Below are 13,521 nucleotides of genomic sequence, written 5' to 3' on the forward strand. Positions count from 1 at the left end.
ATAGGAGGTTAGGCTGTCCATGGCATATTTTGGGGAATGAGAAGTAATTCCCGGAATGGTTGGAGGTAGCATGTTTCAGGATATACCCCTGCTTTGTTGAAGCTGACACCCAGAACAAATTGTACCTCCACATAAAACGTTACTGGGCGTTGACATCTGAAGTAGAGGCCTGGTTAATTCTCTGTGCTTATGTTCTTAGCCCTTAGTAGTCAAGACTTTCTAAATTTGTGCATTTCTCTAAGATCTCTTCCAGATGTAGCAACCTGTTAGCCTATAAATCCTTTGGTCTGACCCCTGGTACCAAATGGAATAAATGGCAAAGGTACTGTTTTGACATATTTTATTATTTTTTTTAAATTATTTTATTTACATATCAAAAGAGGGTAAAAAAGTTATATAATTATCTACAAACTGCTTCAAGAAATTTGGATCAACATTTTGGTGTCACATTGTGGGTACTACATGTACCTCTCACCATCCAGTGCATAATGAAAAATTAGTAGGAAGGATAATGGAGGACCCTTTACTTAATGGAGCTTGCTGTGGAACTCATACATAGTGGGGTGATTGAGCTTCTACCATGTTGTATCCATATTCCATCCCATGTAGTTAGGAAGTATGCAAAAAAAATACTTGTATTTCTCCTCACTTGATCTCCATGACATACCTCCAGGAGATTATGAAATGGATTTCCACAGACAGGACCTAACCACCTTCCTGTAATGGGTGGTGGGTCGACATGTGTAAAGACCTGCCCTGTACACCCCTCTGAGTCAAAACTATAAATGAAAGCATCTGAAAGCTTTTCTAACCTGATCTGAAATGAGAAATTGCAGGTGTTTATGTGACCACAAGGTGGCGTTGCAGGCCTCATTACACACTAGGCCGTAGGGTTTGGTTTTGTTTTTTTTCCTAATGAGCTCAGTAAATTATGCCAAGCCTACGGAGCCTCATTGATATTCTCTCCTACACAGAAGCAGAACAAGTGCAAAGGAACAATACCAATACATGAATATATTAAATCTTTCTTGACATCTCTCTCTGCCACACACACACACACACACACACACACACACACACACAGTTTAAGTAAACATACAGTATTCACACATGCTATCTTAATGCTTCTCCTGTTCCCAGAAAATAGCATCGGAGAAGATCCACTCGTATTTATCTGGCTCCTCTTCCTCTCCTCCCCCAGAGCAAAAAGGGTAAGAAGAGCAACAGATCGGCTTCTCTGAGTAAGCAAACTGCTTAGGGTCTGAAGGAATCTTTGGATCCTGTTTTCTAGGGAAGGTGCTGTGCCAAAGTGAGTCCTGGTGCCATCTGGGGAGTTCTTTTGCCCATCCTTAGAAGTCCTCTTTTTTGAAGGGGATGACGGTCAGTATCCAGTTAGAACAGGATTAGAGGATGTTCTTTCTACTGACCTCCTCTGGCCTGCTGCCAGCCTCCTCAGCAGTGGCAGACAGTGGAAGAGTTGAAGGCAACATGACTGGGAAGCAGATAGCTTCTGCCAAGCACACTAAAGCTCCCCACAGTCTTGGTTTTTTTTTTTCCTTTTCAGGGTCTTAGTGGGAACCAGGGGGCAGAGGGTTGACCAAATGGAAGCAGATGTCTGAGCGATCCTGCAAATCTTAACCATCTGGCTTGGGGCCCTCTTGGAAATTGCTTCAGTGGCTACCTCCCCCGTTTTGGGAGGAAAGGAGACTCACAGAGCCTGTGTGTGAGAGGCCAAGACCTAAGGGTGAGGTTTTAAAAGGGAAAAGTGGTTGTTTTGTTTTGTCTTTTTCTAGAAAGAGAAATGGATGGGGGGAGTCATTTCTTAAGTGGATCTTTTTTTGTGAATGTCACTTTTTAGTTTTGTTCCAAATGAGCATTCCTTTTCCCAAAGGGAAGATCTGATCTCTTAGGGTTCCATCACTTGTCCCATGAAAAGAATTGTTCCTAGAGGAGATAAAAAGAATTGTAGAATTTTAGAACCAAAGGGGACTGTACAGATAATTTAGTCTGACTTTGTCTTTTAATTGATGAATAAAATAAGGCTTAGAATGAATAACTTGTCTATTGGCTGACATCTAATTGGCAGAACAGAGAATAGAGCTCAGACCCTGATTACCAATCTAGCACCAATCTAGCACACATCATAATGCCTCACCTAGTAGAAAGATAAGTGTACATGAGTGGTGACTAAAGATAACTTTCCTTAGAAATTCCCTAAGAACAGAGATAGTCTTTTTGAGTCTGTCTTGCCCAAGGCAAGATGGAACAACCCTCAGAGTGTTGTGGTATTTTTTAATCCCTCACCTGTGGGGTTGTGCCTGACTACAAAGAGGAAGGGCCTGTCCATGATGATCTCCTGGGGAGCCATTCGAGCAGAGACAACAATGGCTGGAAGAAAAAACAAAAACAAACCTCTTAAAGCATAAGAACATAAGAGTTGCAACCATGGCTGCCTTGATAATAGGACTGAAGAATGATTTGGGAGACAGTCTAGGTTTTCCTCCTTCCCAAAAAACCCCAAACCTAATAACCTTGAACAATTAGATATATTCCCCTGAAATATCCTAGTTTCTCTTAACCTATTATTATCTGTGACTTTATCTAAAGCCTCTTTATGAAATTACATATATTATCAATCTGTACCATGCCTTGGGGTTCATAGGATCATAGATCTAGAGCTAGAAGGTACATTAGAAGTTACCTAGTCTAGCCCTCTCTTTTTATAGGTGAGAAAGCTAAAGGTGGTTAAGTGACTTGCCCAAGGTCACACAGCAGTAAGCATCTGAAGTGGGATTTGAATCCAGGTCCTCTGACTAAAGAGTTGTGTTTTTTTTTTCCTTCTTTTCCCTTTGTTTCCCAACTTCCACATACTTACTTCCCACTGTTTAAAAGCTAGTCTTTTGGAAACTTTTCAATAAGCAGGGTCCTATAGGAGTTGCAGAGAGAAGAAGTCAGATCCTGGGGAAAGCAGGACCCCCACTTTTAGAAAGAGAAATGTGATTGAAGAAAGTCTTGGTAAATGTATGAATGAGAGCTGTTTCCTTCCTTGATTAGAGAAGGAACTGATTTGTGAAGAGAGGACTACCTTGAGCTGGGAAGTAAGTTTAGTCCACAGTGAGATGGACTTGGGAGACTAGGCCACACCCTAATTCATCCTAGGGGAACAAGGGACTGGTTAACAATTTCCTGTATCTTTGGAGTGAACCTTCTCTTCAGTGCCTGGGGTTTATTTCAAGAACTGCCCCACTTCACCCTGCCCTCATTTCTGTCTGAGCCAGACTTACCAGTGGTTGAAGATGCCACAGTACCACTCTCATTCACCTCAATCTTCACCTTTTGTAAGGCCTGGGACACATAGAGTATTTCTTGGTCTGAGATAGAAATAGATACAAGGGCCAGTCAGCCCATTTTCTGGATGATGCTTTCCCCACCCCCTTTTCACATTCACAGATGATTTTAGTTCCCAGAGGTAGGGAGAAGAACCAAGATAATGCATAGAGGATTCCTTACCAGAAAGTCTAGTGAAATCTGCCATTCCTGGCCTGAACATATCCTTCATCCCCAAGTTCTCCAGAGGCCTTTTCAGGTCAGCTTCACTCTCCAGGGAAAACCTGCAAAATCAGAGGACCTAGCTCAAGTTCAGGGCACACATCACTAAGAGAACCCAAGGTTCTAAGTCTTGAGCTGGTGCTCTTTCCAGAGGCCTCACTCTTAAATAATCTATTGTCTTCGTTGCCAAGAGACAATATAGAACTTGTTGAAAGAGTGGAGAGGGAGGTATTTATTTGTTTGCAGGGTCTTCATCTAAGCTAGAGGTAGATTTCTGGTATTGTCGAGTTTCTTAATTCAATAAGGATTTTTAAAGCAAGTCACTGTACTGGGTACTAAGGAACATGAGGACAAAAGCAGAACAGTCCCCGCCTTCAAGGCATCTTTATTTCCCTGGAGGGAAGCAACATGGGACACATTACATTGCATTATAGAAGGAGGCAATGGAGAAATGTTAAAACGTGCTAAAGGAAAAGTTTGAGGTAGGAGAGGGCACCAATAAATATATGAGCTAAGCCTTGAAGGAAGGTAGAGATGAGGAAGGAGGGCATTCTAAATGTACAGGATAGCTTGTAGGAATGCACAGATGCTGGAAGGAGATAGACTGTTGAGTTTGGAGGAACAAATAAGAATGCATGAAGAGGAGTAATGTGAGACCAAGATGGAGGGTAGGTGGGAGCCAGGTCGTGGAAGGGAACCACTGAACATTTTTGATCAGGAAGGTGGCATCTTCATACTGGTGCTTTCATTATGTTATTTTGGCATCTGGGGGAAGGATGGGTTTGAGAATTGAAGTTAGGGAGACAGATTAATTAGGAGAGTATGACAATAGTCTTGAAGAAGGGTGATGAAAGCCCTGGTGGTAGGGTGGTAAATGTGGGAGATTCTGTGGGAGTAGAATTAAGCTGACTTTGCAACTAGAATGAGGGAAAGGTAGAAGTCAGAAATCTCCCAAGTTTACAAATATGGCTAAGGTTAACACCAAGGCACCTCCGCTAGAAACCTGTTGGTGCCCTGAACACAAACAAGAGTTTGGAGGAGGAATAAGATTAGAGGAAACAAGAACTAGATCGATCCGGTTTGTACATGTTGAATTTGAGATGCTGAATTAACATCCAAGTGGGAGATGTCTAGCAGGCATTTGGAAAATAAATTAGGGATAAATATATAGGTTTGGAGGTCATGGCCGGTGATTGATCCTTTTCCTTTAATGAGACAGAAGTGTTGGCGTTGTTTTACCCAGTCTGGTTGGGAGTCAAGGGCAAATTCTTGTGGAAGGACATCTCAGAAAAAGATTTCGTTTGTAGATTTTGTTTTCTAGAGTCAGTCATGAAGAGAGCTCAAGCAGGGAAGCTTTTGAGCTCTTCAGTTCTCACCAGGACATGACTGATTGCCACAATTTTTGTTTTTTAAAAAAAGAAGGAAAAAAGAGAAAAGCAGAAAAAAGTCTGTCAGCTATTGAAAGCATCTGAAAAAGTGGGGCAGACACAGGAAGAGGTTTCCCTGGAGTTCTGAAATTACCTAACCTCAGCCTTAATCACCCCATCTTCTCTCTTTAGAAGGATTTTTAAAAATAAATTTGCTTTATTAATTGAGGCTTTACCTAAGAGCTGCGGGTTAGGTTTACTAATTTGATAGAAGAGATGGTATTTCTCTCTCTCTCTCTCTCTCTCTCTCTCTCACACACACACACACACACACACACAGACACACAAACACACATACACACTTTTAAAATTTTCAAGAGTTGGAGAAATCTTAAAAAAAAATGATGGCCTAGACATGCCCCACCCTCAGTCTCCCACTACAGATTTCTATTTTCTTGTGACTGGCTCGCTCTTTGTGTGTTAGCGGGCAAGAGACCAGAGGCAGGCTCCAATAGTCCCTTTTCTCTCTACACCTCACCAAAAGCAAAGGGGAGCAACTGTTTTTAATCTATTATAGACCACCAGAAATTTTAATTGGAGTCTCAGAGCCTTGGGAAACACTGGTAGATTAGGAGATCACAAGAAAACCCTGAATTTATCTTGAGGGCAGGGAGAATTTGCCAAGAATTGATACAGAGGGTAAAGATGGTGGGGGGGCAAGGTTGGTAGGACTTACTTGGGCAGAACCAGGAGACGGGGCAGTTTGGTCATATTGCCCTTCCATTGACTGATGAGCTGGGCATCTAAGATGTTGGTGAGGGCAGAGAGGGGTACCTCCTTTTCATAGGGGGCAGCAATGAACATGCTGAGGGTGTCTCCGTGATAGGGCAATTCCACAATGTCATAGTAGTGTCCACTGGGGGTCAAGAACTCAGCTAGAAAGAACAAGAACATTACATAGGGAAAAGGTCTACTGATGATAAAAATAACCATTACACATTTACCCCTATCCTAGGGGAGGATCTCTCCACTTTTCCCATCCTTAAAGTTTCTCAGATGCATTCTTGGAATTCACTTTTAAGTTTCTTTCATTTTCCGTTCCCTTCCTCCCTCCTACTCTTTTGCCTATCACCAGGGTGTCTTAGTACCATCACAGTCTCTTTAGACTTCAGCTGTCTCTTAGCCTTTTTATTTTTCCCTCCCTTCCCACCTCCTCACCTAATTATAACCTGAGGATCTGCTCTTTTAGTACTATCTATCCAGACTTTCCCGCCCTCCATCCCCATTGCAGCAAGATTTTCTGGGTGCAAAAAACTCCTTTTGAGCTAGAGAGAGAGAGTGGAGAAAATAGTGGAGAAAATGATGGAATTATTCAGCCTTGGAGAAAAAAAGAGGAGTACTTGCACTTACTGCAACTGAACTTGTTGGTCTGGGCCATCATGAGCACAGAGGCAGTACTTCCATCAGATTTGTGGAAGAGGCGATGGTGGGTACCCTTGGTTGGAAAAGGCAGCTTCCACTGGCCTTTGAAGTAGAGTGCATTGACCAACACCATTTTGGTCAACTGGTCCACAGTTCCCTCTCCCAGCAAGTTGCTGATCATGCCTAAGTGGAAAGGCAAGAGAAAATTCAATAGTCAGAAGTCTAAGATTTCATTTCTCTGTGTTTATTGTTCCTCCCCACAGTCTTAGGTTCTCTGTTGGATATATTTGGAGAGGCACCAGAACTGTAGAAACTCAGAGCTGGAAGTGCTCTCAGAGATCATCCAAGCCAACCTGTGCCTATGCAAGGATCCCCCTCGTAACTTCCTCCACAAGTGCTCTTCCAGGCTTTTGCTGAACACAGCTAGTGAAGGGAACCCACTACCTCTTGCACAGATGATGCCACTTTTGGCAAGCTCTAATAATTAGGAAGTTTTTCTTTCCAATAAACCTAATAAAATTCATGCAATTTCTATTCATTGTTCCTCCTGTCATTCTACTCTCTAGGGCCAAGTTACACAGGTCTCATCCATCTTCTACATTTGAAGACAGCTTTCATTTTCCTCCTATATCTTCTCTTCTCCAGCAACATCCTGAGTTCTTTCAGTTGATCCTCATATGGCATGATGTTGAAACCTTTTACCATCCTTTTCATCTTCCTTTGGAAACAGATCTTCAATGTCTTTCCTAAAGTTGGTCCCCAGAACTGAATATAATACCTCAGATGTGGTCTGATGGAGGCAGAGTATAATGGGACCATCACCTCCTTTATGTTGATTAAAAATATTTTTTAAAAGTTCTCTGTTTCAGACTCAAGTCTGCCAGAAACAATTTTATTTAATATAAAATTAGTCTATGCCTAAACCATCATAGGCTGCATGAAGCATATTTAGAGGGATATTTCAGAATAGTCCTAAGGCCATCCTGGAAACAACCAGGAAATTTAGAAAAATGGAGATCTATGCAAACTCTGTAGTCAAGATCTGTTCCTTTTTTCCCCCTTTAGGCAGAAAAATTAAGACTTAATTTTACTTCTTTACAGCCTGTAGAAGATCATGATCTTCCTTGTTTTTTGTGACTAATTCTATCTTACCTGGCCCCACTGTTTGGCATAATATGCTTGAGAAAAGGGGAAAATTGGTGTTAATTGGTGCAGTTGCAGTATGAAAATTCAGTTGAAAATTTGTCTTTAATAGGCCAACAATAACATTGTATTTCAGTATTATTGTACTTGCCTCATCCATCAAGCAAGCATATAAGATCGAAAAACCAGGCCAAGACAAAGTTTAACTAAGTGGCTCAGTGAATAGAAGAGTGGCATTGGAATCAAAGAAACCTGATTTCAAATTCTGTCAGAGACACTTACTAGCTATGTGACCCTGGCCAAGCTCCCTAGTTGCTGTTGGTCTTAGTTTTCTTATCTGTGAAATACAGATAATGATAGTACTTACTTTACAAGCTTGTAGTCAGGTGCTTTATTAATTTTCATGCTATATAATTGCTAGCTATTAAAGTACAGAGAGCAGCATACCTGTTGGATCTTTTTTCTTTTGTTATCTTACAAGTTGATTCTTTCCAAGTAACTAAATGATGAACGTATTCTTGTTATAGTGTGTGTGTGTGTGTGTGCACGCGTGCGTGTGTGTGCATGTGCCTGTGTTTATGGTGAATCAAAGTTTACCCTGCCACTAAAGTAGTCTCCAAAGCAGCCATAAGGGGAACTGCTGAAAGACCTTTGTAACCAAATTACTGTTAATACCAAACTGCTGAAAGCAAGTCTTCAATACTGAATTAATATATTCTGCTCTAAATGAACCTTTGCTTCTAAGACCGCTTGAGGCAAAAAGTAGAAAAAGACTATGCTAGTAACTTCTCCTGTGTCCAGAGATGTGCCACATCAGAGCAAATAGATTATATCTTGTTATATAGTGTGTCTACCATCTCCAGGGCAAATTCCAATGAATGCTTTTCTGGAGAGAATTCTGAAAGGTTTAGCTGACAATGTGAGTTGTATTGCCACATTGGAGCAGCCAACTACATTTATTGTTATGAACCTTTGTCTGTTACTTCTTACCTTGCTGGCTACAAATGAATTTTTTAAGAAAGTATTTATTAAGTATCCATTCTGGTGTGCAAAATTTCTGTAAAGTGTTATGAATAAATTGTTACCCTTGGTGACCATATGTATTTTTGATAATTATGTGGCTACATATTGTAAGGTCAGAGATCTAGCCATGGTTCTTGGTGGTCTGAGATTGGGAGAGTATTGCTAGGCACAGGATCTAAAACGAGGAAAGATAATTATCCTTTTTAAAAACATGTTGCTTCCCAATGCTTTCATTGTGCTGAGACTATAGCTGTCTAACACAACTTGACTAGACCTGACTAGTACTACTTAGGAAATGTAAGCAAGTTTTAATTGGATACTTTTGGCTAAAGCCAACCCTTCAATTTCAGTCTGGAATATACATAAAGGCCTAGAAAGAGACCACTAGGAAAGCCATTTTTTTTTTAAATAAGAGGAGCCTATCGAATCAGTTCTCAGTGATTTTGGGTATGTTCTGTATCATTTCTGCATTAGGCAAACCACATGAATATAATCCTTTCCTCAGAGTGAATAAATTGAATGGGCTGAGATACTCTAAAGAGACAGAGCAATGCTCCAGGGTTCTGAATTTTTTGGATGACCAGCTATGGGGCCATATATGGTGATTTCTTTCGTCAAGGTTAGCTGGTCAGTTCAAGGATCGAGAATGGTTTACTGATCTCTGACTATGAAGCTATGCCTGGAAGTTGTTGGGCTAAGAATGCAGTGAAATTCAGCCACTCACATGCTTATGGCTCCATGAAGGGAGGCTGGGCCCTGACTCAGGGACCCTGGAAAGTATGCATATGGGATTGAATAGTCCGTTGAGATGTGTGGGAGCTCAAACTCCCCCCAGGGAGTCCTAGCATAAATAAATGCTCCTGCCAGATATTTGGTATAGAATAGGGAATTGAATAGACTTCTTGACCTTCACAACCATCTGGCTGTAGTATGCACAAAATTTTGAGATTAGGATATAATTATAATATTTGATAATATTTATGGAAGTTAATAGCTATATTGGAAGAATGAATTTTTGGATTTAGAATATTTATTCTGTAATAGCTATGGCTAACAGAATCAGCCTATCTACTTGCCAGCTGACTAATAGAATCTGGAAAACCTCGATTCCAGATAGCATTGTTAATCTGCATACCTTTCTCCCTACAGTTTGGCTAATTAAAGAGGTGGCTAGAGACTCCAGTATGTTAAAACACTAGGTTTTATCTTTATTCACTGCATTGTTTTCTGTACCCTGATTCAAGGCAGAACTATTACGGTCAGTTGGCATACTATTATAGCATTGACAATAGCCTTTGTTATGGTACTGTTTTGCTGAATTTGAATAAAAGCAAAACACAAAGAACTCCACAATTTGGGCAACTAAAGAATGTATTTTGTTACTGATTAGCATGTTCAAAATTGAGACCCTAGAATTACTAAAGATAGGATATGCTTCAAATTATGCATATTAAAAACCTCCTTTTTAGTTTCTCTAGAAATATCAAGAAATTATATTTCTATAGCTGGCCTATGCCCTTTCCAGACTTTTCCATTTAGCAACATAGAAAAAAACAAAAGCTAGGCTTTCCTAGGAAATGGAAAAAGGATGATAACCAAATTTAATTTGTCTTTCTCACCACTCTATGTGATTGTCTCAATGATCCACCTAAGGACAGTGTTCTCTTTTTCATTCAAGGTTAAGATGCTGACCTCAGGAATCAAGATTAAGACATCAACTTCTTTTTAATCTTTAAGGGGAGTGGTCTAGGTTGGAACTGAGTGGTGACTATTCTGCACGGTTAACTCCAAACTTGATTTTAACGTGATTTTTCCTTCAGGATTTCTATAAATGTTACTTCAGATCATCTTGGAGCAGAGAGTCATGTCTATACCATTTTGGATATCTCTCTTTCCAAGCTAGAAATGACTTGGATATAGATTAATGTTAAATTATATAAAAATTATTTCCAGCAGATTTGACTTTAAGCTGCAGAGTACGTTCCTAGTCTTATTATTTTTCTTTGAAAAATGCTGTTCCTCCTATGATGTCATTTCAAATTGCATTGGCCTTTTTGCTTGTCAGACCAGATTGTGACTGTCTGTCTGGGAGTCTGAAGGGGATCAATTTATCCTCCACCTCTGTCTTGTACCATGCAATCTTTTATCTTCAGCATTACAAAAACCCATCATACGTTTCTAGTCTTCTGCGCTTGTAAAGATCAGATTTTTTCATAAAGGTCACTCCAATTGGGTAGACCTTAAGACTACTGCCTTGTGCGCTGTTTTGTGTTTGTCATACTTAATTCTGTTTTTGTTTCATTCATTTGTTCATTCATTCATCCAGCAAGCATTCATTAAGCGCCTACTTTATGTTAGGTACCCCAGACACCATTTTGTAGCTGTTCTTAGAGTCTGTGCATGAGGAGACAAAGTTTTAATAAAGTTAATTAATATTTCTTTGTCCTTTGACTGACCGTGACTATTGCCACAAGGAAGAGTTAAGATATTTAGCTTGTGTGTTTAAGATTCACTAATAAGACCTTTACTTTTCCTGGTCTTCTTACCTTTTGTGTGCCTCTGTACCCAGTCATTCACAATGAACCGGGCCCTCTCTCCCTCAGTGAAGTCCACCTGCTTGACCATGCTCCGGAATACTTTGAAGAAGTAGGGCATAAAGCCCTGGACAAGTTCCAGATCACGCTGGATGAAGATGGCATTGGCTGTGCTGAATTCGTCTTTGTTCCAAGGTGCCATGAGCTCTTTGTAGAGCTTTCGGAGAGCAGGAGCCAGACCTTTTTCTAGACAGTGGCAGAAAAAGAGAAGACACGTCAAGCTCCTAGAATCAGAGGTTTCCTTAAGATTGTTGGATCCTGCCACAGACAGACTGACCTCCAACCCATTTCAGATCAAGCATCTCTCTTCTTATACATCTCCATGGAAGGAGATTTCATACCCTCCCTTAATCCCTTCTCTTCGCTATCTCTTCCTCCCTTCATCAGATGTCATAACCCTTTTGTAACATGCATATTTGGCCTCTGGATCTTCTTCTAAGGTTCTTTTTTTTTTCTGCTTACGTTGGGAAGCCCCAAACTTGCCCTGAGACTAACCAAAGTTTAAGCTCTGGTGCACGTTGTCAGAGAAAGATGCTGTAGTCTCTATCTCTTAGCAACACATGAGTTTATTCTGGCCAGCTGAGGTGTGAGCCTTCCCTCAGTCTAGGTGAATAATATTATATAATAACATTACATAATAACATCACCTAATTCAGCCAGATCATTTTACTGATGAGACAATAGAAGTTCAGAGACATTAAGTCATTTGTTCCCCTCGCCCCCCCCCCCCCCCCCGGAAGGTCTCCCACCTTCAATGCTATATTCCATTGCAGCTTGGATCTGCTCCCTGGTGTTCCCTCCACTTGTCAGCTGCAGCATAGCCAGCACTGAGGATACGCCATAGGGTGAGAAGACCACATTGCCATCCCCAGAAGTTTGGACCACTTCCCGAAACACCTTCATCCCGAAATCTGTGACCATTTGGGCTACCTGGGGGTTGTGTTGAGACAAAGAATCCCCTGCACCGAGTATGAGGACCAAGGAGAGGCAGGCAAAGGACCTGGAGAACTGCATCCTACAACAGGGAAAGGACAAGATGAAAAACCTAATGAAATCTGTGGAGAGAGAGAAGAGACTCGATGGAACTGTAGATCACTGAGGCCGGAGGTAGGGGAAAGGCAGAGAGGAGGATGGTGGTCTGGGTAGAACAAGATAGCCTGAGCCATCCGAGAAATTCAAGGGATGCGTGCCTAGACGCTTCTCTTACTCTGACTGATTCTTGATCCCTTCTAAGGTCCTAAGTTGCCCTGAGTTCTACTGCTCTTGGTGGGCCTTGATTCTTTGAGAAACTTGGAGAAGGGCTTCTACTCCCAACCTTCCTCCCTCTGATCTATACACCTGGAGAATAAATTACAGGAGTATCTTTTTATAGAGAATTTCACTTTCTCAAAGTAACTTTCATGAGAAGTTAGGAAAAAAGAGGACTCTTTTTAAATTCTTTTTGGCCAAGAGCGAAAACAAACATTTGAGGGAAGTGGTGGGGAACTCAGGAGGTGGGAGGCAGGAAGGATTGGCTCATATAGTTCAGTTCCTGGCTTCCTACTCCAGATTCTGGCCACCAATCCTTTCTTCCCCATCAATACTGCTCAGGTCATTCTATTAGATGGTGTTCTCTGCTCCTCCGCCCATAAAGCTAAAGGGGAAAGCAGTTAATGGCTTTGATGCCTGGGACAAGGAGATCTAGAGGGCAGTTTTTAATTCTAGCTAAAAAAAGGGAAATGGAAGGACCTGGACTCTCCCTTACCTGAACGTTTTCAAAAATCTCTCAGAGGAATTGATGATGGTTGGTGTTGGTGACTCCCTCAACTTCTTGTCCAGCAGTGGCTGTGGAAGCCTGTGGAGAACAGGAACTGGGAGTAGGCTCTGAGTGGAGCGGTTGTTCAGGAGATGTGGCTGCTCTCCTCAGGCTTGTGGACTCTTCTCTTTATAACCCCTCCAGGCAGGAAGTCTGATGAACTCATCCAAGGGCCTCCCCACCCACTTTCCAAAGGTTCTGGAAATCTGCCCAGACACCAAGAGTCTGCCACTTCACCATTCCAGACTTGAGGGGAAGTGTATGTGTGTGTGGCGTGTGAGTTCGCATGCTTATGTGCACATGTGTGTCTCAGTCTATGTGTAAGTTCTTGTGTTTATGAGGCTGTAAGGAGGAAACACTCTCCCTGGCTCAATAGAATTCACCCGCCAGACCCAACCCCCACATTTTGTCTCTTCTTTGGCCCCACGCCACTCTGTCCCCAGCAGTGCCAGCTAGTTAGGAGATGCCTGACATTCTTGGTCATCTCACTCAGTATCCAGGTTAAACATGGAAAAGGCAGTCCAGACTCTTTTCCTTTTCCCAAGTCGGAGAGGGCAGGCAATGAAGTTGCAAAAGAACAGTCATTGGACTATAGATTTAGAGTTGGAAGGTCATTTGGTCCAATGCC

General features: G+C 41.6%; 1 protein-coding gene across 1 annotated transcript; it reads right to left on the minus strand.

Moving 5' to 3' along the window:
* Nucleotides 1-364: 364 nt before the first annotated feature.
* On the minus strand, nucleotides 365-12,991 carry SERPINE1 (serpin family E member 1). Its single transcript, XM_036765963.1, has 9 exons — nucleotides 12,843-12,991; nucleotides 11,848-12,113; nucleotides 11,051-11,284; nucleotides 6,327-6,521; nucleotides 5,653-5,851; nucleotides 3,511-3,611; nucleotides 3,285-3,371; nucleotides 2,305-2,388; nucleotides 365-1,944 (listed from the first exon to the last, which is right to left on the minus strand). Exons 2-9 carry the CDS (start codon nucleotides 12,110-12,112, stop codon nucleotides 1,907-1,909), a joined length of 1,203 nt encoding a protein of 400 aa, XP_036621858.1. The 5' UTR covers nucleotide 12,113; nucleotides 12,843-12,991; the 3' UTR covers nucleotides 365-1,906.
* Between the last annotated feature and the right edge of the window lie 530 nt (nucleotides 12,992-13,521).

Source organism: Trichosurus vulpecula, chromosome 7 (genome assembly GCF_011100635.1).
Source record: "Trichosurus vulpecula isolate mTriVul1 chromosome 7, mTriVul1.pri, whole genome shotgun sequence".
Classification (NCBI taxonomy): Eukaryota; Metazoa; Chordata; class Mammalia; order Diprotodontia; family Phalangeridae; genus Trichosurus; species Trichosurus vulpecula.